Source organism: Nycticebus coucang, chromosome 5 (genome assembly GCF_027406575.1).
Source record: "Nycticebus coucang isolate mNycCou1 chromosome 5, mNycCou1.pri, whole genome shotgun sequence".
Taxonomy (NCBI): Eukaryota; Metazoa; Chordata; class Mammalia; order Primates; family Lorisidae; genus Nycticebus; species Nycticebus coucang.
In genome coordinates this window covers 52020782-52047906 of record NC_069784.1, presented here as the reverse complement: position 1 = coordinate 52047906, position 27125 = coordinate 52020782, and the positions used below count along the sequence as shown (strand labels likewise).

Below are 27125 nucleotides of genomic sequence, written 5' to 3'. Positions count from 1 at the left end.
ACTATAGTAAAACAGTCTCTTGGTCTGCTTGGACTACCATAACAAAATACTGTCGACCTAAAAAGAAGAGGCTGAAGCAAAAACTGTGATTTAAAGAGTTTATTTGAGACAGACCCAGACCCAAGTAATCTTGGATATAAGCTCCTTTGGTCTTCACTACAGGCAGGTTATTAAGGCAAAAAAATGGAGGGACAGGGAGTGGACTGATACAAAATTCTGTCAGGAATTCTTATGATTAGTGATTGACTATACATGGTTAATCTATAGAGTATAGTATTGAGTAGAGCAAGGCATTATTAGGTTAATGCACAGCCACTGCGGTAAGTGATAAATAACATAGCTTTAAAGGGGGGAAGCAGGACAAAACTGCTGTCTCATTTTAATGCCTCTGGGACTAATAATTTGAAAGAGTTCATATTCCTCCTCAATACAACAGAGTGGGTGTCATATTCAATAGAAACTTATTTTCTCATAGTTCTGGAAGCTGGAAGTCCGAGATCAGGGTGCCAGAATGGTTGGGTGCTAGTGAAGCCTCTTTTCCTGGCTTGCAGTTGTCACCTTCTTGCTGTGTGCTCACATAGCCTTTCCTCATTGCATGGGGGTGGAGGGAGAGCTCTCTCTTCCTCTTTTCATAAAGCTACTGATCCTATAAGATTAGGACTTTTATGACCCCATTTAACCTTAATCACATCCTAAAAGCCCTATCTCCAAATAGTAACATTTGGGGGTTAAGGCTTCAATATATGAATGGGAGGAGGAGCCCACACTTGAGCCTATAGCAAACAGTATTCATTTTTTAATTACATCAGTACACACTGTAAGACTCTAAAACTTTAGTTCAGGGACAAAAGTTGGACAATGTGCAGTGTTCCAAAATGACCCATCCCCCCACCACGAAGCAATCAAAATTTTCCAGCTTGACGAACTGAATTTAGACTTAAGCCATTACATCTGCCCCAGTTTGATTCAAGGATTTACAACAATGAAAGAAATGGTTAGACTCTCCCTACAAAGGCCTCTCCTCTCAACCTGGCCTTTGAGATGGGCACATAAGGTTCTAAGTCTGAGTTCTATTGTAAAGATCTGGGAACGCAGGCTTGGGATAGCTGTACATTCAATAGAAATTAGACCAGCAGGTAGTAAGGCTGGCATTGCTCTGGGTAAACTAAGGTTCTTGGTCACTAGGTCATCCGCAAGCAAGGCCTGGATTTTTCCCCAAGAAATATTCTGGATGTAAGTAAACACATAAGTAAGTTTAAAATTCTACATGATTGCGAGGACTTATCCTTGACAATTTTGTAAACATAGAAGGGGGATAGTAAATGAAGACTAAATATAAAGTACCTAGTGTCATGCTTCGCAAGGGCATCTGGGCTCTTAGCTCCACCAACCACATTTCCAGGACTCGAAGGAAGTTTTCTATACTCAACAATAGACAAAAACTACTCCCCTCCACCACCTAATTCTACCCCTGTCCTCTCACTTCCTCCCTATTCTCGCCTGGCCAACTCGCTGGCCGTACATATTCACCTCTACCACTTACCACTTAGCCGGCCCCGGCAAGGTCAAGACTGGTTGGTAGGGCCTGACGCGAGGACTGCGGCGGCTGGCCGGGGCAGCTTTCCCACGGGCGCCCCGGTGCGCGCAGCCTTATGGGAGTTGTAGTTCTCACCACTCAGAGCCTCCAGACTAGGCGTCGCTGCGGGACTCGTCTTCCCGTGCTCCTCTGCGCGGGTCCGCTTGGGACAGGTCCGAGGGTGAGTAATGAGGTGGGTGGGATCTTGCTCAGGGAAAAGTGGAATCAAGTTGTCTGTGACAGTGGAGTCGCTACCACCAAGGAACTCGGGGCTGCTTCCTGTACGTACCTTCCAGAGGGCTGGAGGCCAAACTTGATATGCAAGTTTAAGGTTCCCTAGAGGGCGAAAGTTACGGAGCTGAGTGCCCTCCCCACCTCGGCCCACTCTGTTGCGGGACCAACTCTAACCTGGTCAAAACTTCCCCGGAGTATTCACTGCTCCCACCTCCGCTTCTTACCTCACGTTCTAACTCGGGATCTCCCTTAGGGCCGGGAGTCGAAGTGGTCCCGGCTTGCTGGGGCGCTGCATGGACGTTCTCGAGAGCTCCCGCGAACTTGAGGGTGGCTGCTGAGCCCCGACGCCGCCGAGAGCTCCTATTCGCCTCCTGCAGCCACAACCCAGAGGGCAGTCGAGGGGCTGTCACCATGATCACCCGTGTCTTCAGAGCGCGCGTGTGGGCCCCGGTGGGCGTCCTGACCTCGCTAGCGTACTGCCTCCACCAGCGGCGGGTGGCGCTGGCTGAGCTACAGGGGGCCGACGGCCGGCACTGCGTGGACCGTAACCTGCTGGAGCTGAAAATGGTGCAGGTCGTGTTTCGACACGGGGCGCGGAGTCCTCTAAAACCGCTCCCGCAAGAGGAGCAGGTGAGAGGTCGGCCGGGCGGGGATCGTGGGATGAGGACCGGGTGCCAGGTCAGGGGACTTGCACTTTCGGAGTTTCAGTCGCGCGGAGCGGGGCTCAGGCTGGGAATACGTGGAAAACTCCACTAGCCACTATGCTACCCAGGCTCTTGAGCAAAGGTGCTGTCTTGGCGCCCCCAGCCGCCCGCACCTTCCCCGGAACTTCCAAATTAGCCCGATGGTTCAGCCAGTGCTTGGAAATCTTGTTAAAATGCAGATTTTGACTCAGGTGTAGGGTAAGGCCAGAGAGTCAGCATTTATTACAAGTGCCTGGGTGAACCTGAGTACAAAGATGCAGTGCCCTTCTGTGTTTTGAAGTTTGTTAGAGTTACAGGGACCTTTGTGACAAGGTCCCTGTAACTTTTTGACAAGAACTACCTTAACTGGGATGACAATGTAGATAAGAGGTCAATGACTTTGGAAACAAATTTTGCAACAGCTTTTCCCCCCACGATTTGCTGAAGACCATTTCAGATTTCTTGAAGGGTTTTTGATAATATATGCTATCCTTTGGGGTTCTCCATTTACATTTCAGGTTTTTAAACCTGCAGTGGAAGGGATTTGAGGTACGAAAAAAAATATGCTAGTCTGTGGTTATGTCTTAAAATCTGTCTGGTCTGGTTAGGATAATTATTACTAAAGCAACAAACAAATGATTAGGTTTTTCAAATGATTGCTTCCTGGATGTGACCTTTCATATTAGGAAGGCCTAATAGAGGAATAAGCTACCTGAAATCCCCCCAACACACATACACCCCGTCAATTTACCTGTGGTTAATCTTGTGTGGTTAATCTTCCAGGTTGATGTTGAAGTAGGTAGAATGGGTTGTCCAAACCTAATAATAGATAAACTCTTCATGATCACATTTGCTTTCCAGACATTCTCAGGGGTGTGTCTTCAAGTTGTACAACTGAAACCCACTTTTAAAAGCTGATCACACATGAAATCAAGTATCTAAAGCACTTCCCACATAAATAAATATGCTTGGCAGACACTTAATTACCAGGTTTCTAGTTAGACTTTCTATGGCTATACTACTTTTTTCAGTCCCTTATTTTGGCTTTTTACATGAGATCATTAGATTTTCTTTATGATTTTGTGCACACATAGCTCATCTCTAGTGCATACTCCTTCCCCATGCTTCTCTATTCTTATTATAGAAGGACTGAAAGTATTAATAATATATAGGAATATACACATATTCATGTTAAAGACAAAGTTATCAATGGTGGTAGAGAATAACACTTTGAATGTCTAGGCTTAGATCTGGGTATGTACAGTATATATATACTCAAGTCCCTGGAAAAATATTATTTTCCTTTCTGCTAAGCCAGAGGTATGATGGCTATCTTTTGCCTTTATGGTGGAAGGGACTGTTGGATCTTAAAATACAAGTTTCATTCATCCATCTGTGTAGCCACAAAGTATGGAGCACTCGAGGCCATGGCCTGGCTCTGCAATTAGAGAAGGCACATTACCTCTCCTGCCTGTTCATATTCTCCAGACTTTAGGCAGATACTTTAAATGTTATCTGGTATAAAGTCTTGTGCATAAAAGCCAAGGGTGGGACCAATTCTCTTCAATTTAGGCTATGAGCAAATGTCATCAGCCTTTTATAATTTGTTTCTGGATACTCTCTGTCAGGTTTTCTTTTCAAGATCCAATTAGATAGAGGTTGTTATTAGGATTTTCCAATCTTCCTGGTTCTGCTATTAATTATAGTCAGAAGGGACTACCTGACAATAATTCTAAAACTAAAATTGGCTTTTGTACATGTTTCCTGATTTCTGACTGGTTTGTAGATAAACTATGTGATGAGTCACTTCTTTCGATTATCTCGCAAATTCTCAGAAAGTAGCATTCTTTAAAACTAGATGTATCATTCAGTTATTTTCTTAAGGTTTGAATGGCTCTTGGCTTAACCTATTTTGATAGAAGATTGCATCTATGCTTTAGAAATAAACTTGATTGGCTACTTTTTCTGATCATTAGAGTATATCCAAGTGCATTTTGAAAGAGATTTGGCCTTGCTTTCCAGTTTCCTTTAATTCTCCTCAATACAGTGACATACATGATGACCTCCATCCAGGCAGGTTACTCAGTTTTTATAAAGTAAAGTCTAAGCTGCCCCAGCTTCACTGTTGATTATGGCATTTGGCCCCTTATTTATTTGATAATATAGCCAACCTGAGAAGTATTGTGTCACCATCTTTGTTGCTTAAAGCATATCCAAAGCTCAGAAGAGAGAAGTGATGTTCAGGAAGCATGCAGGAAGGATGTGCTAGTCACTCCATTTGTTCTTCTGGATCAATGGTTCTTAACCTTAGCATAGCACTGAACTCAACTGGGAAGCTTTAAAAAATACTGATGCCTGGGTCTCCCTCTGAGAGATTCTGCTTTAATTGGCCAAGGGATCTAGACATTGTAAAAGCTTCTCTGGTAAGCTTTGGAATGATCTGGACTAGATAGCATCTACAAAGTGAAAACCCGACCCAAGAAAGATCCAGATGTGATTAGCCCAGGATGGGGCTCAGGTAACAGTAGATTTTTAAAAAATGTCCTAGTGATGCCAGTGTATAGCCAAGGTTTAAAACCATTGTTTTATTCTAAAATCTACACCTGGAAAGTTTTTTGTTTACTTTTACACAGATTTTTTTTCTTATACTGGAATGTAGCATATTGATCCCCACATAGAATTGCTTGAAATGTGCTTGATAAGATGCTATCATTCTATGTTGAGAAAACTAGGAGAATGATCCCACATTGCTGTGACTACTGAAAAGATGTTCATTATATTACCCTGTCCTCTCTATGAGGACCCTTGGGAGCAATTTTTCTCTTAGTGTTACCAATGGTATACTTCACCTGAACAGTTGGCTTGCTTTGTGTTTAAACTTGTCTAGCTGATCAAGTTTTTCTTTTTATATAAAAGCCAGAAAGCTTGGTGCCAAATCTGTGGCCCATAGATAAGTAAATGGGTCTTTATGGTGTCTTTTTTTTTTTTTTTACCATTTATGTTAAGTATCCATTTTTGTTGTCTCTACATTAATTTGCTTTAGTCTTTCTCACTTACTTTGAATTGGTTGTCTTAGTATATTTTAGGTTTTGCTATCATCTACTTCATTACTACTTAAAGGTGGAGTATAATAAATAAAATAAGTAGAATTACCAAGTTAGTATTTGCCACTAACTCAGAAGCTGAAGAGCAGGAACAAGAATGAGAGTGTGAATGTGGGCTGTACGCCACAAATGAAACTTATGTATCATCCTCTGTTGAAAATCTGGAAATGTATGCTCTGTAGTTGGCATGCCCTGCACTTCAGGAGTTGACTCCTAGGAAACACCAAAGGCCCTCTATTGGTGACTTTGCCTAACAGGAGGAGATGTCCCAGTGAGGCTGAGTGGCCTGGTGGACCAGCCTCATGCTGTTTTGGGAAAATCCCAGTACAGAAAAACTGCCCTCCAAACTGAGATAGTGCTGAGAGAACAAAGAAATGATCTAACCAATACAGCTTAACAAGTTAGATGAGTTAGTTAGAGGTTACTTACACAGGGCTCTCATTTCTAGTTAAGGTAGGACTCCATTGCTCACTCCTGGACAATGGCAGGAGTTCTTTGTAGCATAAGATCTGCATCATTTGCTTGTTGTGGAGCATTAAATTGCTTTTCTGGAAAATGGCACAGAGCTCTCTCTCTCTCTCTGCATCATTATATATTTACATACAATACAGGTTAAGCATGCACAGAACCTCCCAGTAGGCAGGGACTTTAGGCAGCTTTAAACAGTTCAAACTGGTGTTAAGACTTATGACCGCTGATGCAAAAGGAGCTACTTTAAATACCTTTTGTGGTTTGTGTTATATTTCTTTTAGCTTTTTTTGTTTTGATTTATATGGCTAAATTCAAAAGAAATCTGCACAAATTCTGTTAAATGTTAAAAGCCAGTGGCAGGGAACTTGTATTTCTCTTTCATGTGCCAGACTTTGGACTTACAAGGATGGAGAATTTAGTCTCATCTTTAAAGGAGTTTGCAATTTGGTGAAGAAAGGAGAAAAAACAGATGTCAGTTCTAGGAATATGTTGGGAGCATGGGGAACACAAAGGAGTATCTCAAAATATCTAAAACTGAACTCACCTTTCCATCTGTTCTTCTCTCTTGTTCTTAGTTTTCATCAAGGAATACCTCCATTACCCTGTTACTGTGAGTGCACAGGCTCAAAATCAAAGTACTTTTTCTTTATTCCTTGTTACCTACCAGCACAGCCCCCAAATAAATCTTTTATCTACTCGTCTGCCAAGTCTAACTTAAATCTCTTCTATTCCTACTACCTTAGATGAGGCCTTAGGCTTTCATTGTAGACCATTGCTGACATCTTCAAATTGGCTTTTCTGCATCTAGACATCCTATTCCAGTTGTGAGATAACCGCTAGCTTTCAAACTACACTGTGGCCCCTGTGGCTAGGCTGAGTTGCTCTGGGTTCCCATTCATACTTCAACTAGAGAAGTTCCAGTTTTTGCCTTAATATATACAAATCTAAAGTTAAACTTTACTTATTATTTACTAGTTAAAAAGTTTGCAAACCATTCCCAAGTTGAAGCAAACCAAGCCACTTTTGCTGTATATACTCTTCACCATGTCTGCTTGCTCAAGCTTTCTAGCTGTCCTTGGAATTCTGAATGCCTTCTGTTTCCATCTATCTCCTAATCACAAGTTCAGATCTTTGCTTGTCTAAATAATATTTCAAATGCCATTCCTTCCATGAAACTTTTCCTGGATCCCTCAGCCAGAAAAGATCTGTCTTGTCTTTGAACTACCATGGCCTTCATATAGCTTCTTACTATACATTTCAGTTTCTAGCACGGTATTGGTGCTTATTTGCATTCGTAGCTTGCTTTGCTTGCCTACCTGAAAACCCAGGAAAGACAGGAAAGTCAAATTATCTCAAGTTCATTATCTTCCACAGGATCTGACAAGTTGTTGGAGCTATTAATTGTACCTCCTGTGTGCTGGGCTCTTGGCTGGGCATCCAGAATATAGAGGTCAATATATGACCCAGTCTCTGTTCTTAAGAAGCCAAGTCTACTGAACAGGGCAGACTAGTAAAGGAGCTCTCTTAAAGGATCCAAAAGAGAGCCACCAAAGCTGTTGTGAAAGCACAGCGCCATGGTCAAAGCTGCTGGGAACATTTAAGTTGACTCTTATGGAATGAACAAGAGGCTTTCATTCCATAAGAATTTAACATTAAAGGAGAAAGAAAATTCCAGGCAGAAGAAACATTCAACATCATGTTGAATGGCTGTAACATATGAGAATGGTGCTAGGAAACAAAGTTGTGTGGCTAGAGAGTAAATGTATAGGGCAGGGAAGAAGTGAGGGGGTGCTAGAGGGGAGGCGGGTCCTGCATGCAGCTGTGAGCTTTTGAAAGGCTTTATCTGGGGGAGTTAGAGGATCAGAAAGAGGGAGCAGTGATTACCTGTGAAAGAAGCAAGAAGGTCTCAATGTGAACCCGGCTCTTCTGATGTCAGCTAGGGCAGCACCAGTGGGGCGGAGGCCCAGGTGTTGGAGACTGAGTACAGGTGGGACTGAGACAATGCCTTTTGGAAGAATGGAGGTTCTCCTCTGTGCAAAGAGAATCTGAGACCCCCAGTGACACTCTCCGGGGGTAGTTGGAAGGACAAAGATAAATACAATGGAAAAAAGTAGGTTTTATATGTTAGTTTTGAAACACAGCGAAGTTGTAAGAAATTGAGTTAAATATTATTCTTTTGGTTTTGTGCTATAGGAATTTAGGTTAAGAAGAACCACTGATAGCTGGAGTGGTCACTGGTGGGGAGGTAAGGCTGGAGCTATCCTTGAACACTGAGGAGCAGGTAGATGGGCAGATAAGGTAATCCCTCCAGGCAAGGGAAGCAAGGCTGAGAGAAGATGCAGAGGAAGCAGTGGGCAGGGACTGGGCTGTGCAGGACCAGACGAGCAGTGCAGCGGGGTACAGGGTCTGGCAGAGATGTAGAAGTTCCTGGGGGTCAGATGCCTCCTTCTGAGACATTAGAAAAAGCTATTGATGTGAAGCAAGTGGCTCAGCAAGATTAAGTGATCTTGAAGTACACAACGCATTCTTATTTTTTGTAGTTACCATTCTGTGCAATAAATTACTAAAACTTATTCCTCCTAACTGAAATTTTGTACCATTGAGCAACATCTCCTTTTTCCCCAACCACTCTCTCTGCCAACATGTGGTAACTATCATTCTACTCTTCGTTTCTATGAGTCTGCCTTTTTTAGATTCCACATGTATAGTCATACCTTGGAGATATTGCTAGTTCGCTTCTAGACCAGTACAATAAAGTGAATATTGCAATAAAGCGAGTCATACGCATTTTTTTGTTTTCCAGAATATGTGAAAGTATGTTTACACTAAATGGTAGTCTATTAAGTGTGTAAAGCATTATGTCTAAAAGAACAATGTAGGTACCTTAATTAAAGATGTGTTATTGCTAATAATGCTAATAATCGTGTAAGCCTTCAACAAGTTGTCATCTTTTTGCTGGTGGAGATTCTTGCTTTGATGTTGATGACTGCTGACTGACCAGGATAGAGTGGTAGTTGCTGAAGGTTGGGGTAGCAGTGGAAATTTCTTAAACTAAGATGGCAATGAAGTTTGCTGCATCAATTGACTCTTTCAGTCTTAAAAGATATCTCTGTAGCATGTGAGGCTGTTTGATAGTGTTTTGCCCACAGTAGAACTTCTTTCAAAATTGGAGTCAGTCCTCTCAAATCCTGTCACTGCTTTGTCCACTAAGTTTATGTAATACTTTAAATCTTCCATTGTCACTTCCACAATGTTCACCACATCATCACCAAGAATAAATTCCATTTCAAGAAACCCCTTTCCTTGCTCATCCCTAGAAAGCAACCCCTTATACATTCAAGTTTTGTCATGAGGTTGCAGCAATGCAGTCACATGTTCAGGCTCCACTTCTAATTCTAGTTCACTTGCTACTTTTACCACATCTGCACTTCCTCCACTGAAATCTTAAACCCCTCAAAGTCATCCATCAGAATAGGAATTGACTTCCTCCAAACTCCTATTAAGGTTGATATTTTGACCTTTTCCTATGAATCGCAAATGTTCCTATGGCATCTAGAATAGTGAATCTTTTCCAGAAGGTTTTCAATTTACTGTGCCCAGATCTATCAGTAGAATCACTGTCTATGACAGCTATACCCTTATAAAATATCTTTCTTTTTTTTTTGCAGTTTTTGGCCAGGATTGTGTTTGAACCCAACACCTCCAGCATATGGGGCCAGTGCCCTACTCCTTTGAGCCACAGGCACCACCCTAAAATATATTTCTTAAATGGGAAGACTTGAAAGTCAAAAGTACTCCTTGATCCCTGAGCTGAAAAATGAATGTTGTGTTAACAGGCATGAAAACAACTTAAATCTCATTTTACGTTTCCATCAGAGCTCTTGGGTGACTAGGTGTATTATCAATGAACAGAAATATTTTGAAAGGAATTATTTTTATGTTTTTTTAGCAGTAGGTCTCAACATTGGACTTAAAATAGTAAACTGTAGTATAAACAGATGTGCCATTATCCAGGCTTTGTTATTCCATTTATAGCACCCAGAGTAGATTTAGCATAATTCTATTTTTTTTTTTTTTTTTGAGAAAGGGTCTTACTTTATCACCCTCGGTAGAGTGCCATGGCAGCATCATAGCTCATAGAAACCTCAAACTCTTGGGCTCAAGCAAGTATCTTGTCTCAGCCTCCTGAATAGCTGGGACTTCAGGTGCCCACCACAATGCCAGACTATTTTTTGGTTGTTGCAGTTGTCGTTGTTTAGCAGGCCACGTCTGGGATTGAACCTGCCTGGTGTATGTGGCCGGCACTCTAACCACTGAGCACCAAGCCAATTTAGCATAATTCTTAATGGCGCTAGGATTTTAAAATTGTAAACAAGTATTGGCTTCAATTTAAAGTCACCAGCTGCATTAGCCTCTGACAAGAGGGTCGGCCTGTCTTCTGAAGGCAAGCATTGATTTCTATTCTCTAGCTTTGAAAGTCCCAGATGGCAACTTCTTCTAATATAGGCTGTTGAATCAAAGTTGAAAATCTGTTGTTTTTCACTGTGTGCACAGTGGTTATGGTGCCAGCCATGTACACCAAGGTTGGTGGGTTTGAACCTGACCAGGCCAGCTAAAGCAACAATGACAACAAAAAAAAAAAAAAAAAGGAAAGAAAGGGAAACGAAAGGAAAATGAAAGAAAGAAAGAGAAAGGAAGAAGAAAGAAAGGAAGGAAGGGAAGGAAAGAAAGGAATGAAAGAAAACAAATCTGTTGTTGTTTAGTGTAGCCACCTTCATTGATGGTCTTAGCTAGGTCTTCTGGATAACTTGCTGCAGCTTCTATATCACTTCCTCCTGCTTCATCTTACACTTTTATGTTATAGAGATGGCTTCTTTCCTTAAATTTCATGAACCAATCTCCACTAGCTTCCAAATTTTCATCTGCAGCTTTCTTACCTCTCTCAGACTTTATAGAGTTGAAAAGAGTTAGGGCCTTGCTCTGGATTAGTCTTGGCTTAAGGGAATGTTGTGTCTGGTTTGATCTTCTATCCAGACCACTCAAACTGTCCAAATCAGCAGTAAGGCTGTTTCGCTTTCTTAAGATTCTGTATTTTCCCTGGAGTAACACTTTTAATTTCCTTGAAGAATTTTTCCTTTGTATTCACAATTTGGCTAACGCTTCGGAGCAAAAGGCCTGGCTTTCAGCTTATCTCAGCTTTCAACATGCCTCTCTCACTAAGCTTAGTCATTTCTAGCTTTTGATTTAAAATGAGAAACATGCAACTCTTCCTTTTGCTTGAATGCTTAGAGGCCATCATAGGATTATGAACTGGCCTAATTTCAATACTGGGTATCTCAGGAACAGGGAGGCATGAGGAGAGGGAGAGCAATGAGGGAAGGGCTAATCAGTGGAGCAGTCAGAACACAGTGTTTATCCATTAAGTTTCCTGTCCTATATGGGTGCAGCTCGTGGTGCCCCCAATTAGAATAGTAACATTAAAGATCGCTGATCACAGATCACCATAAGAGACATAATAATAAAAAAGTTTGAAATATTGTGAGAATTACCAAAATGTGAAAGAGGGACAAGCAGTAAGCAGGTGCTGTTGGGAAATGGTACTGATAGACTTGCTCAATACAGGGTTGCCCCCAACCTTCAATTTGTAAAAAATGCTGTACATGCGAAGTGCAGTAAAGCCAAATGGGATAAAATGATACATGATTGTATTATTTAAAAAGTGGATTTTAAGTGTTTTCACCGCATAAAAATAAGCATGTGAGGTAATGGATTTATTAATTACTTTATATTAGTTAATTGTTCCACATTGTAAACATATATCAAAATATCACATTGTATCTTATAGATATGTAAAATTATTTGTTAATTAACATTAAAATATATTCTTAAATGTAATGAAAAATAATTTTTTGAAAAAAGGTTAATTAGGCGGTTATGTATATATGGATTGTGGGGGTGGGAGGAAGGAGCCCATCACAGGTTTTTGCCTGTAGTAGTAAGGTTTGTACCCTGACAGTAACACAATGGAAGGGCCACTGGGGTAACTTTCTTCCAGCCAGTGATCAATGGGGTGTGGTGTGGGGGTGGTAAAGCAGCAGAGAGCCACAGGGTTGAGTTCAGGAGCCTCGGAGAACTGCGGTAGCATCAAGAGAGACACGGCAGGTTGGGAAGAGGAGCTGGTATATGGGATTAGGAGAAAAGAGATTTGTTTCTATAACGGAAGTCATCACGTCTGACCCAATGAGAGTAAGAGTTTTACAGGCAGTTGGAGTTCAAAAACCTATGGCTACCTTTACGTTTTGAAAACCATAACAGTACAATTGGGGAAGAATCCAGATTGCAAGGAGTAAAGGCAGCTGATGAAGAAGCAGTCTCCTTAGATGATAGCTGGTTGTTTCTGAAATTGTGTGAAAGGAGGGCAAGTGCATGGTAGTTACAAGGTGCGTTGAGTAGAATCCTTAAGGGGAGAACAGGGCATTGAAACCTGCAGATTGATTTCCTTAGAAATTCTTACAAACATGGCCACTGAGACCATATCCCATTCACTTATTCGTTCATTAATTCATTCACCAGGTATTTGTGTGCAGTGCATTCTGGCCACTCCTCCTTTTTACTGGGTTGTGGGCTTGGTGCCAGAGCAGCCCCTTCACAGTGACTGCTTGTGTAACAGTAACAGGACTTGGGCTAAGAACATCTGCAATAATAACGCATCATCTTTTCTTCTCTTAATTGGAGCTAAAGTTTTTTTCCTTCCTTCCCATGGGACAATTATGGGCCTAGTGTCAGAGTGATTCCAGCCATGTGTTCTGCGTGCTTCTGGATATTAATACTGTAAGTTTCAAGAGCCTTTTTTAACAATATGCTGTTTTTTATGGTCACAACAGGTACAGTGGAATCTCCAGCTATTAGAGGTCCCGCCCCAAACTCAGTTTGATTACACAGTCACTAATCTAGCTGGTGGCCCGAAACCACATTCTCCTTATGACTCTCAGTACCAGGAGACCACCCTGAAGGTGAGCAAGGCCTCCTTGATCTGCCAGCTCCTTGCAAAGCTTCATTGATTTTCTTAGGGCTGCATTCTGAGGCTGTCAGGTGTTTTCAGTCTTCTCTCTTTTCTTCCCCACTGTAGGGGGGCATGTTTGCTGGGCAGCTGACCAAGGTGGGTATGCAGCAGATGTTTGCCTTGGGAGAGAGACTGAGGAAGAACTATGTCGAGAACATCCCCTTTCTCTCACCAACGTTCAACCCACAGGAAGTCTTGTGAGTCACTTGAAAAAGGGATGTAGTATATGATTTAAGGTTTTGAGAATGAGGAAACCTGTCCTAACCCTTTAGATCATTCCCAAGGTACTTTGGGGGACAACTTATCACAACGCAGGATCCTATGAACAGGTGGTTGGTGGAGGTCACATTCATTGGCCTTCAAGATTCTTAGGGACAGCCACTGCACACAGAGGTAAAGCGTTCTTCCTAGCCCCATAATTCCCCTTATGCAGTTTTGAAAGACTCTTGGCTACTCTTTGAAATAAAGTAGAGTATATGTAACTAAATGTTGCTTTTATGAGTGTCTCTACCTTTAAAATTTCTTTTCAGTGTTCGTTCCACTAACATATATCGGAATCTGGAGTCTACCCGTTGTTTGCTGGCAGGGCTTTTCCAGCGTCAGAAAGAAGGTTCGTATAGAAGTCAGCTCCTGTCCCAGAAGCTTGCTCTTCTCACTTCCGAAGCCCCTGTCCCTTTCTTGGTGCCTTGTCACTTGGCCTCTTCTCTCCTGCACATATGCCGTCCCTGGTGTTCCTACACTAGTTCCTATACTATACGTCCCTTTCCTGTCTGGCCTTAAGTTCTGTCATTACCAGCCTGACCTCCACCTCAGCAGCAATGTGTCAGCTGCTCTGATGTCCCTCTGCTCCTACCTCCTTCTCTCAAGCTTCTGCACAGGTGCACAAGGAAGTCCTAACCAAGTATTGTGAAATTTGGGGGACTTTTTGCTTAGGTGAGAAACTGTTGCCAAGGAAAGAGGGGAGGAGGGACACTTTAGGTAGGACCTGAGACTGTTGCTACTGTTTTGGGTTTTTTTGAGACAGAATCTTACTACGTCACCCTTGGTAGAGTGCTGCGGTGTCACAGCTAACAGCAACCTCAAACTCTTGGGCTTAAGCAATTCTCTTGCGTCAGCCTCCCAAGCATCTGGGACTACTGGTGCCCGCCACAATGCCCAGCTATGTTTTTGTTGCATATGTCATGGTTGGTTAGCTGGCCCGGGCCAGGTTCAAACCCGCCAGCCTCAATGCATGTGGCCAACACTCTACTCACTGAGTTACCAGCGCTGAGCCTATTGCTACTATTTTGATCTTGGTGACAGTCTGCAGCATGACCCAGATGGCATTAACTGTATTCTGTCCAACCTTTCCTCATTGAGAAAGTCTGTTGAGTTTGGGTTTTGCCTTATGACAGCCAGTGAAAGATTACAGTCAGTGGTTCCCAATCTTTTCACCTCCAAGGGTTGCATTAATTGTTTTCCCTTGTGGATCCCATGTATTGAGAGCCTTTGGCCATCACTGAAGCCTCATTTTGTCATTTGTAACTGATTCAAATTTACATGTATTCATTGGTCTGAATTTGAGATGGCCATGACCTCACTCATGGTGCCATAAAGCAAAGGTTCTTGTTATTTTGTTTAGCTTCTTTAAGAGTATCTCAAATAGAAACAAAATTTCTGTTAAACCCTTAAGAAATATGTAAGATAATAGAAACTTCAGGAAAGAGGAGGTGGGTTGAGTGCTGCTGCTAGTTCTGGCCAAAGTTGGCTGCTGCACACAACAGCATACATCTAGGTAACATAAACAAGACAGGCTCCTCTTACCTCATGGGAGTCCTTGAATTCAGGAATAACCCACAATGCCTGATCTTCTCAAAGGTCTCACTTGCTCAGCTTTTAAAAGGCAAATGCCTTGTTCTTAGGAACACTAAAAAAGTGACTAAGAAGGAACAGTGTTTCTTGGTGGCACTCTTATCCACAGGCAGATCCTAGACTGAGGCTGCCCTAGCTTTCCAGCGGGGAAGGAAATGGTTTTATCACTAGTCTAATGGTTTTATCACTAGTCTCAGCTCTGGCTGTCTAGATAGAAGCTCCTTGCAGTGGACCCAGAGGTATTGGGACTTCAGTTTGACTTCTGTCACAGCTACCTCAGTGCCTTTCCCAGTATCAAGGACTTGAATAGACCAAAGAATCCCAGAAGGCTCCACCATTACGGAAATGGTGGAACTTTGGGATACTGCTTTAAGAGTCAAATCCAGGAGAATCCCAGAGGTTTCTGGGCAAATTACAGGGACTCAGGCTGCAGGGAAAGCTGACATTGTTGGTCTGCCCCATTTGGTCTTTCATTTATTCAACACATATTTGAGTGCCTTACCCAAGTGTGCCTTATTTATCATAAAACATATGTCTAATCTCCAGACACCAATATCAGACTCCAGATGGAAATATTAGATGTTTATAGTTGTAAGTTCAACTATGTTATAGAGGTTCAAATAATGATTATTTGTACAGTCATTCCTTGGTATCTGTAGGAGGTTGGTTCCAGGAGTTCCCCCAGCCCCCAAGGATACAAAAATCAAGAAATGTAAAATCCACACAGATGGAAACAAATGAAGCCCTCCCAACAATACTAATAAGCCAAGCAAGTTGAAATTTACACAGGTGAATCAGAAAGGACGCATTCGACTATGTTTCTTGGAAGTAAAATAATGGACCATAACACAGTCTGTCTTAAAACTTTAGTATATAAGAAATGTTGTTTGTAGTCTGATCTTTGGTTCCAAGCAGTTCATTCTCTGTTTTTCACATGGTAAATCACCACACTGGCCTATAGGATTGGACCTCAGGAAGCAAGAAAGTAAACTAGTTTTGATGGAGTCATTGTTTATTAGACTGCCTGACTGTTGGTAGTGCTTTGAAGTAGATATTTTTTTGGAAGGGGTCTGGGAAGTGCCAGTCTCATCCAGGTTTGCACCTGCTCTGGTCTGCACAAAATCAGGCTGCTACTTGCTGTGTCCATTACTCAGACCATAGGAGAGCTCCTGTTGCCAGGGCCTGGGCATGTTGAAGATATTCACTGTTCTTAAGGAGTAACTGGGATGATCCGCCTCTTCGAACAGCTCCATCTCTGTAGACAAAGGGAAGTGGAAGGGGTGAGGACAAGCTGAGGCTTCTCCTTTCCTATGCTTCCTGCCTTCCTTCCAGGACCCATCGTCATCCACACTGATGAGGCAAACTCGGAAGTCTTGTACCCCAACTACCAAAACTGCTGGAGCCTGAGGCAGAGAACCAGGTAACTGTCCCTAGATTCTCACTCAGCAATGGGGGACAACCTTTTATCACCTTTGCTGGAAGGTCCCTGACTCTACCCAGGCCTGCACAAGCTTACTCCACTGGTGGATAAGAGATAAGAGGGATTAAACTACACCCAGGTCTGACACCAGGTGTTCAGGAAGTGAAGAAGCTCTTGCTCACAGCAGCAGGCTCAGAGTGCAGGTACAGGAAGCCTGGGAAAAGCCACATGCCAGGGATGGAGAGATGGCACAGACAGCCACAAGTGGCCTCTGCCGTTTACAAAGCATTATCCTCCTGACAACTGTGGGCTCTCGGGTGGGGTGGATGAGGAAATAGATGGGTTAAATAAAAGATGATTAAGCCCATCACCGACCAGCAAATCCAGGTGTACAAACACAGGAGGAAGAGTTCCCTTCTCTTACGAACACACTGTCATATGGGACAGACTGGTTTGTGCCATTGACACTTCAGTTCTTGGGTATTTCCGGGTTGTGCAAACACTGTATAGTCTGTATTCCACACACACAATAAAAAGGACAGTGCAGTTTTTAGACAGACCTGGGCCAAGCTTGCATCATTTTTGATATAATAGAAATGCTTGAGTAGTATTTGGAAAATCCAGCTTTTTATTCGAACCTTGGTACTTGCTAACTTACAAGTCATTTCACCTCATGAAGGCTTAGTTTACACATCTATAAGACTGGAATAATGCCAGCTAACTCCAGTGGGTTGTTGTGGGGAGACAATGAGATCCCACCTGTTAAATGAAGCACACTTTGTAAACTGTTAGTCACTGTACAAAATAAGGCCTTACTTTTTCTTTTTTGTCAGTGGCCGAAGGCAGACTGTCTCTTTGCAGCCAGGGATCTCAGAGGATTTGAAAAAGGTGAAGGAAGGGATGGGTATTGACAGCAGTGAAGAGGTGGATTTCCTCAGCCTCCTGGACAACATAGCTGCTGAGCAGGTGGGGTGACTGTCTTCCCAGGCCCTGGGGTTGAGGGAGCCTGGGATTGGCACCTGGGACTGGCTCTAGAGGTAGAACTGGGTGGAGAAATGTGGTAGGTCCTTTCTGGTTTGGAGGCAGCTATGCTAGGACCTACAGATGGAATGGCTGTTGGGACTAAGGGGTGGGGAGCCATCCGGGAGGACTCATTCACATTTAACTCCAGATCAGAGTTTCTTGAGGCATATTCCCCAGAATACTCAATATGTGAATGTGTAAGTTTGGGTCAGCAAGGGGTAGGTGAGAGGGAGGGAGAGGTCAGGTTCAAAGAATTTTGGAATCCCTATTTATTGGATTACTTCTTGGAGAGTCTATATGTACATCAACATAATTTAAAAATCTGGGAGCCTGTAGTAAAGAAAGCTGGTTAATCTTTTTTTTTTTTCTTAAGACTGGTTCTTGCTTTGTCACCCAGGCTGGAGTGGCGGTGGCATAATTATAGCTCACTGTAACCTCAAATTCCTGGGCTCAAGTTATTCTCATGCCTTAACCACCTGAGTAGTTGGGACCATATGCACATGCCACCACAGCTAGCTAACTTTTTAATTTTTTTGTAGAGATGGGGTCTTACTATGTTGCCCAGGCTGATCCTCAAACTCCTGGCCTCCAGAAATACTCCTCCCGGGGCTTCCCAAAGTGCTGTGATACATGAGTGGGTCACTGTGCCTGGCCAAGAGCTGGTTAATCTTTAAGTCTGTTTTCCTCAAACGTATTTAGCCATAGAATCTTTGTTTATATAATAAATACATAAAGAAGACTATACAATGGGAAATGTTTCTTTAGATTCAGAAATTGGACACCCCAAGGGAGTATAGGGCCCTCCTTCTTTCTCCTGTGAAAATGATGGTGTGCCCTGAAGGCAGAAGTGCACCGTGTGCTTATGTGTGACATAGATTTATGGTTGTAAGGCAAGAGTGCATGTAAAGTATTTGTGTGACACACTTTTTAGAAGCCATTTGGGGGGAAATGAAGGCTAAATGGAAAATTGTCAATTCCTTGCCTTATATTTTATTCATCTTTTTATTTTAAGTTTAAAAAAATTCAAATGTTTTTTGTTTTGGAGTGAACAGGGTGTCATCAGAAAGGGAGGAAAAAGGCCAGGAGCAGTGGCTCACTCCTGTAATCCCAGTACTGTGGGAGGCCAAGGCAGATGGATCCCTTGAGCTCAGGAGTTCAAGACCAGCCTGGGCAAAAGCAAGACCAGGTCTCTACTAAAAATAGAAAAACTAGCTGGGCATTGTGGCAGGTGCTGTAGTCTTAGCTACTCAGGAGGCTGAGGCAAGAGGATGACTTGATCCCAGGAGTTGGAGGTTGCTGTGAGCTATGATGCGACGGCACTGTACCCAGGGCAACAAAGTGAGACTCTGTCTCAGAGGGGGAAAAAAGAAGAGAAAAAAAATTGTCTTGGCCTTCTGATCTCTAGTAATAGCTTCAGTAGAGCCTTGGGGACATAGCTTCTTGAGCTGTTAGGGAGCTCCGAGAAGGCAAGCCTCTGCAGGCTCCACAGATGCTGATCAGCTGCTGATCAATACGTGAATAGCATTTCTCTCTAAAACTATACCTGTGGCCTTTTCAGGTTCACAGCCTCCCGAGCTGCCCGGCACTGAAGAGATTTGCATGGATGATTGAACAGAGAGCTGTGGACACAGCCTTGTACGTCCTGCAGAGGGAAGACAGGTGAGAGGCCTCTGGCTGCTGGCATAAAGTCACGCTTGGTCAGACCTCCAAGTGTGGGGGGAAGAAGAGTTACTTGCACACACTTACACCTGCCAACTGGTGTCCCTGCATGTGAGGAGGCTAAACCCACCACAGTCAGCCGGCTGGCAGGCCGCGGGTTGTCCTTATCTTCTGGAGCAGGGACTGGTGACTTAGGCATCCATTCCTTGTTACACAGAACAGGCAAACCACTCTACAGACTTGCGGTTAACCACTACGTTTTTATTTTGCTTTAATGTTTAACGGATTAGGGTAGGGGGCTGCTGAAGGAAGAATAATCATTTCTCACTTTACAATTTACAAATTATTTTCATGTTCACACCGTGAGTTAGGTGTGATTATTCTTGGCTTTATAGATAAAGAAACTGGAGCTGGGAGATACTGGCTACCTGGTCAGAACTTAGCTGGCAAGTGGCAGAGCCAAGACTTGGACCCAGATCCTCTAGCTGCCAATATTGTGTTTTCTCTATGTTCCTGGTACATAGGACTTAGAGTTCTGTTTCTTTCAATCCTATTTCCTGACTGCCAGAATGGGAAGTTTCTTTCTTACCAAATTTCAGAAGACATCTTTTTCTGATTAGGAGCATTCAGCTTGCTCTTAGACCAGGTAATGAGGTAGAAGAGGGAGATGAGAAGTGGAGGAATAGTCCTGGGAAAGACAAGTGGTGGGCAGGCATCTAACATTTTAAGAATTTACACGGTCAGTTCCATAAAAATAAGAGCCCCAGACTGAGTTCCTTCCAATGCCCACTTGTGCAGTAGCTTATGGCATTCAGAGGGCTCTAGCCAAGCCATGCAGCTTACTGCCCTCCCTCGGACTTGCCAGGTTCCCTTTGCTGTTCATGAAATGGCCTTGCCAAACCTAAATTGTCACTGCCCTCCCCTCCTATCAGCACACATATATAGTAAATTTTTTAGGTTGAGTGGGCCATTCAATTTCTTTTGCAACTACTCATCTCTGCCCTTGTAACATGAATGAACCATAGACAACATGCAAACAAACACACAAGGTTGTATGTATTCCAATAAAACTTTACTCACAAAAACAGGCAGGTTATATTTGGCCTATGCCATAGTTTGTATTCTCTGGGTTTAAATCATTGTAAACAGGACTTTATCCACCGGGTTTTCTATTTGAATTATCCTTGGTTTTATAAAACAGATTTTTTTCCAAGGACAAATGGTTACAACTTCACAATGCTATCCAACTTGGCTTTGCCGGTACACATTCTTCTAAAAAGTTTATGTTGCATACAGTGTTGGTTGCATACTCTTCATCCAGGGCTGCAACATTCCTTGATGTATAGAAGTTGCAGCTTACACCATTATAAAGACTGGTCTAAGCCAATCATGGCAACCTTATTCCCTTTTGTCAGTGATTGGGTTCTGGGAATTCTTAGAGAGGTTATTATTTTTTTTTTCTCTTTGATAAAAAACAAGAGGCACAAAAACAAAGCCTTTTTGTACTTTCCAGCCCCCATCTTCCTGCTTTGTTCACTTTTGTGAGTGGACAGATGCAGTTTGCGTTATAGTATTCATCTTGTGACATGAGGTGACATGCCTGAGAATGAAAGTGATGGAGCCACAGAGCCAACCCTGGGGGCACTACCATTAAATCTCTTTTTAAGTCAAATATATAAGTCATAAATAAGAAATGTTATTATGGTTTAATCTCCAAAAGAAGGAAGGCTAATACAAAGGACACATAACTAGGGTGTTCTTGTTACTTCTGATCATTTTTCTAAGGGTCTTCTGGAATTCCGAGAAATTATTACCCCCCATCCTTCCCAGCTTCATTCTTTTGTTTCTCAAGACTAGTTCTTCATAACTTCCATGTGTTGCTCCTCTCCCACTTCCCCAACCCCTCCCATCTCAGTTGTACCATGTATATCGTGGTGCTTAAAATGTTATTTTTATTCACAGAGAGCCCTCAGACTTCACGCAGGACCATTTCTCTCCTTCCTTCCCATCATTGTCTCTTGTGTATTACTTGTCTTTTTCTCAGCTCTATCTGAGCTCACGAGGTCCTTGGGGGCAGAACCAGCCTGTGTCCCTTGAGTGCTGAGTGCCCTCTTAGTGCTTAAATCTTGTTCACTCTTCACAGGGAGAGTCTTCAGATGGCAGTAGGCCCATTCCTGCACATCCTGGAGGGCAACTTGCTGAAAGCTGTGGACCCTACCACTCCACCTGGCAAGATCAGGTGCCTGACATAACAACGTTTGCTTCAGGCAGGGCTGTGGGGATTTCTGGCTGCAGGGAGGGAACCCAAATCTTAAGAGAATGAGAAGCAGGATATCAGTGACTAAAGGTAGATTTTTAAGAGGCCACAAATCCCAAAGAGGTTTGCAACTTTTTTACCCTTCTTCCTGTTGTTCCCTTCCTATCATGTTTTGAAAATTTTATTTTAGTAAAAAAGAATCCTAAATTTATTTTTCTATTTTTTTATGAATTGAACATGCTTAAAGCAGAGAAGCCAATATGATATCATGCTTCTTTGATATTATAATAGTCTAAAAGTAAGATAATTGCTTAGTAGATTGATGAGGTTGAACTTTATTGAGTGTATTGTGTTATGATATCTATTAGGCATCTGAAAAGGTTGGAAGTGGCTGATGAGCCTCCAAGGTCACTTTTGTAGCCTGGAACCCCAGGTTGGGACCACATATTTGGAATATTATATGTCCTAGTGCTAGGCACTAGCTAAGCAAAATGGCGTCTGAAAACAAACGGCTTTCCCATTGTCTAAGAACGATGTTAGATTCTCAGGACCCAGCCCGACTGACTGAATCAGCATCTGCATTTGGAGAAGATCCCAAGGAGATTTGTGTACATCCTAAAGTTGTAAGGCTGTCTTCTTGAGAAAGAGAGAGAGAGAAAGATTACACATAGCTAGAAACTCACAATGAGTACAGAAAGCATAGTGGAAAGTGAGTTGAAATCAGGAATTTGGGGCCAAGATTTATAATGGCAAATCATGCAAATGTCCTTCCCCGTACTTCACAATCCCTTTGCAGTCCTTTCTGCTTTTTGCTACCTTCTGCCTTGTGTCTGCAGAATACTACAGGATCCAATGCTAGACATGCAGGTTGACAGTCAATAAATAAAATATTTGATCCTTCCCAGAAGATGGATACTGGTGTCAGGCAGATGTAGATAAAAATGGCACCTTTATTACTCACTAAAGCCATCTGGAGAATGTTTTCAGGGCCAAACAGGCTTATTGATATTCTTTTGAATGAACTTAATTCCCCTACACTGTAAACTTCCCTAACAAGGAATAGTGCTTGCACTACTAAACTTGTCACATGGCTGAATGTAGGAAGAGCATTTGCCAAAGGCTGGAAGGACCTAAAGAGAGAAGAGAGGCAAGGCCTAATCCACCCATGCTCAGTTTCATCTTTGAAACATATCGGGAGGGAATGAATGAGTGGGTGGGTGGAAAAGAAGAGGCCAGGAGAGTTACTCTGGTAGGGACCCCCTCATGGAGACATGAGACGTGGGATAAGGGTTCTCCCCACCATCTACTTCAAAGGAGTTTTATACCAGGCCCAGCTTATTTCTAGATACCAGCTGGTTGCTGGGGCAGGTATAGTTCCTTATTCAAAGGAGGCAGGCAGTGTCCTGGCTTCGAGTCCTAAAGCAAAGAATTATAGAGAACTGTTTCCTCCTTCCAGAAAGCTGTACCTCTATGCAGCTCATGATGTGACCCTCATTCCTCTCTTAATCACCCTGGGAATATTTGACCACAAGTGGCCACCATTTGCTGTGGATCTGACCATGGAACTCTACCAGCACCAGGAATCTAAAGAATGGTTTGTGCAGCTCTATTACCATGGGAAGGTAAGACCTCAGAGGTGAGATTAGGTGGTGGCCAGGCACTCTCCCCAGAGCCCCACCCACTTTGGCTGGCACTAGGTTCTCTGTCCCTAGCCCCAGTTCCACTGGTATAGTCACCTCTTCGAATCCTATAGGGCAACTCATGGCTACAGCCCAGGGTTAGAGCAGAACCTGGCATGTGGTGGCAGAGTGGAACTTGGGCCTCATCTCAGTTATGTTGCAGACTCATTCTAGGAACAGGCCACCTTCCTTCTCTTTTCCTGAGTGTCTCTGCCCAGATGTAACATCCTGTGACACCTGTTTTGAAAATTAACAACGGTGTCTTTGGGAGGTGACATCTGCTGTCAGCACCTTTGGTGTCTTCAAGGCTTTGTACAAGCAGATAATAGTGCTTTTTCTCTGGATGGTGACCGGGTAGTGGGGCCTTCCTGGCTGTTATATGTGTGCACACACATGTCACCTGGGTCAGAGACTCAGGCCTCTGGGCTCTGAAAATAGCCGAAGGGCACTCTCCTCCATGGCCTTACTGAGTTTTGTCTCTTCTGCAGGAGCAGGTGCCGAGAGGTTGCCCTGATGGGCTCTGTCCACTGGATAAATTCCTGAACACCATGTCGCTTTACACCTTAAACCCAGAAAAATACCACACACTCTGCTCCCAAACACAGACAATGGAACTTGGAAATGGAGAGTGACTGATTTATACAAGGCCAACATGTTGATTTTTCAATAAAATCCCTTTATATAATTCTATGCCTCTAGTTTTGTGTGATTGGGGAGAGGGGAGGTCAAGGGTTAATGCACCTTAACATGAGGTATGGGTGTGTCCTTCCCATGGGTATATTAAGGCCTCTTCCTGAAAGGAAAGGGGGTGTAATGATGAGACCAAAGGGATATTTCTCTATCTGGGGGCTTGATTCTAATATTAGAAGCATCTGTATGTGACACAGGCTGGGGCCACCATGACCCTGTAGAATTGTGTTGGTTTTGCACTGAAGTTCTTTTCTCCTATCTTAATTTCACAGACATTCATTGAGCCACCAAATAGCAGGCAATACAAAGGTAGAAGTTTCTACCCTCAAATTGTTTCAGTCTCTCTGACAGGCAGATGAGTAGATCAGTGATTACAATGCTGTATATTTTACAATTTCCGCGTGGTAAGGTACATGGGGGGCTTACTAGGAGACCGAGAGGAACCCTCTAGTTCCACCTGGCAGGGCTGCAGAAGCAGTTGAGGAAGGCTTTTCAGAAAGTTCTGTCCTGATCTGAGTGGAGAAAGCCAAGTAGGAGTCAACCAGGTAAGTAAGGAGGAAGGATATCATGTACAGGTAAAAGACACATGTATAGATTTCAAGTCAGGGTATCTTGCTGGGTAATGAGATGGAGCCCTGCTGTGGAGCCCAAGTGAGAGGAAGTGAGAAGGAACTTGAGCCTCTGTCAGCTGAAGCTCCAGGAGCAAATGAGGCCTCCAGGGCTCCACAATGGGGTTGGACCACTCAGCAGAAAAGGTCCACTTTTCACTGGGCTCCCAGGATACCTGGTGATCTTCTGATTCCTTGTTAATATTCCTATCCTTCCCTAGAATCCATTTCAAACCTCCAAGCTTCAGATACTCACATCCACCTGGATGTCTCATAAGCAAAAATATTTTGTGACAAAGTGAAACCCCTCTTTCCTCCCAGACCTGCTCTTCCCATAGGCTTCCGTATCTGAGACACTTCTACTACTCACCCAGTTGCTAAACCAGAAATCCGTCCTTTGTTTCCTTCATCCCATTTTCCTATGTCTAATCAGTTAAGTATTATTAACATTACCTGTTTGTTTTTGGAATCTAGTCACATCTTCCAGTCTTTGTCTTCAGTATCCCCTCCCATCCTCACTCGGCTGATTGCTGCTGATTTCTTATTTCACTGAGAAAGTAAAAACACTGAGAAGAAAACTTCCATGTTCTCCACTCTACCAAATCTGCTAACTTAGTTGCATCGGTGTCCATATGGCCTTCCTTCCTTCCTTCCTATTGCTAAGAATGAAGCAACTCTGCTTATATCCAAGGCCAATCTTCTAGCTTTGCATTGACTCCTACAATTATCTTTTTTCTGCTTTGTCAGTTTTTCTCTTCCTACTAGTTTTTCCTATTAGCATACAAATATGCTGTAAAATCTCCTGTCTTAATTTTTTCCTCCACATCTTTGATCTTCTATGATTTTTTTCTTCCTTCTTTAGCAAAACTCCTCAAGAGAAAGAGTTGCCATCTCTGATTCTTCCCTTACAATTCTCTCTTGATCTGACTGTGATTAAGTATTCACCCCTACCACTTTTGGAAACAGCCCTTTTCAAAATCATCAATGACCTCTGTGTGGTAAAACCAATAGCTAATTTATATCCTTGTTCAACTTCTGATCAGCATTCTTGGAATATTTTCTTCATTTGGTTTCTATGACAAATATCCTCTTGATTTTCCTCCTGTTTCTCAACTTCTTTGTTCTTACTGAATCCACCTTTTTTTTTTTGAGACAGAGTCTCACTATGTTGCCCTCAGTAGAGCACTGTGGCATCACAGCTCACAGTACTCTCAGACTCTTGGGCTTAAGTGATTCTCTTGCATCAGCCTCCCGAGTAGCTGGGACTACAGGCACCTACCACATGCCTGGCCATTTTTTGGTTGTAGTTGTCATTGCTGTATGGCAGGCCCGGGCTGGGTTCGAACCCTCCAGCTCTGGTGTATGTGGCTGGCACCCTAGCTGCTGAGCTATAGGTGCTGAGCCGTGAATCTACCTTTTTCTAATTGATAAGCATTGGATTGTCCCAGGGCTTGGTCCCAGAACCTTTTCATTACCTTTTCTCTTACACTCCCTAAGTGATCTCAAGCAGTACCTTAATTTTCTTTTTTTCTTTTTTTTTTTTTTGCAGTTTTTGGCCAGGGCTGGCCTTGAGCCCGCCACCTTTGGTACATGGGGCTGGTGCCCTACTCAGTTGAGCCACAGGTGCCACCCAGCAGTACCTTAATTTTAAATATTTACACAGTGTCCTCCAAATTTAAACCTTTAACCTAGACCTATTCCCCTGAATTTTAGTCTCATGTCCAAGCATCTACTTAGCATTTCCATTTGGATATTTAAAGTATATAATAGGTATCAAACATCCCATTGTCCACAATAAAATTTCAATTTCTATGCCTTTTAAAACTTGCTCCTTCTAGCAGGGGTGTCCAACCTTTTCTCTGCTGCACATGGAAGAATAAGAATTGTTGTGGGGTCTTGGGCCACATTAAATACACAAACACTAGCAAAAGCTGATTAGCAGAAAAAGTGGTCCTATCTATTCTTTATCTGATACCACAGATAAATAAAGTCCTTACAAAATCAGCATGTGGCCTGGTCCGCAGGCTGCAGGTTGGACACCCCTGTTCTACAGCCTTCTCCATCTAGGTAAGTGGCACCATCATTCACCCAGTTGCTTAAGCCAAGCACTTGGGAAGTACCCCCGCCTCATCTTTTTCTTATGTGCTCCATATAATACCCCAGTAAACCCTGCTGTACCTTTCTCCAGACTATATCCATATTGACCACTTCTCCAGACTCCCATGGCTACTTTCTTAGTCTAGGCATCATCTCTCATTTGGATTATTACAAAGCCCTTCTGATCAGTTTCCCTATTTTCTCCCTTCCCTTCTCCCCCTATCTATTCTCAACATAGTGTTGCTTTTAAAATAAAGTTAGATTATTTTTCTTTTCTGCTTAAAATTCTCCACTGGCTTCCCATCTCAAGGCCCTGTGATGTCTCACTGCATGACAGCCACACTAGCTGGCTAGTCTTTGTTTGCTTAATGGAAATGTTTAATTTTCTTTTGAATTGGCAAATAATGTGTATATTTATGGGGCACAATGAGATTTTTTTTTTTTTTTTTGCAGTTTTTGGCCGGGGCTGGGTTTAAACCCGCCACCTCCAGCATATGGGGCCAGTGCCCTACTCATTTGAGTCACAGGCGCAGCCCGAGATGTTTTAATATATGTTTATATTATGGAATGATTAAATCAGGCTGTTAACATGTCTGTCACCTCACCACTTTTTCGTATGGAGAACATTTAATATTTGTTCTTTTAGCAATTTTGATGTATATAGTTGCTATGGTTTGAAAACTTTTGTGCCAGAGTGGCGCCTGTGGCTC

The 27125-nt window shown here is 42.9% G+C and overlaps 1 protein-coding gene across 1 annotated transcript; it reads left to right on the top strand.

Annotated features, from left to right (window-relative positions):
* The first annotated feature begins 1776 nt into the window (after positions 1–1776).
* On the top strand, positions 1777–23706 carry ACP6 (acid phosphatase 6, lysophosphatidic). The gene is made up of 11 exons (XM_053590906.1): positions 1777–1857; positions 2064–2440; positions 12953–13081; positions 13198–13328; positions 13662–13741; positions 16315–16402; positions 17236–17368; positions 18984–19084; positions 21228–21323; positions 22798–22963; positions 23509–23706. Exons 2-11 carry the CDS (start codon positions 2222–2224, stop codon positions 23650–23652), a joined length of 1287 nt encoding a protein of 428 aa, XP_053446881.1. The 5' UTR covers positions 1777–1857; positions 2064–2221; the 3' UTR covers positions 23653–23706.
* Positions 23707–27125: the final 3419 nt, after the last annotated feature.

Bases quoted from the DNA above. Each gene is read 5' to 3' on its own strand.
- ACP6 (XM_053590906.1), top strand. From the start codon at position 2,222: ATGATCACCCGTGTCTTCAGAGCGCGCGTGTGGGCCCCGGTGGGCGTC. The intron at 13,742-16,314 runs GTTCGTATAGAA...CCTTCCTTCCAG, and splicing joins TTTCCAGCGTCAGAAAGAAG to GACCCATCGTCATCCACACT. The intron at 21,324-22,797 runs GTGCCTGACATA...TCCTCCTTCCAG, and splicing joins ACTCCACCTGGCAAGATCAG to AAAGCTGTACCTCTATGCAG.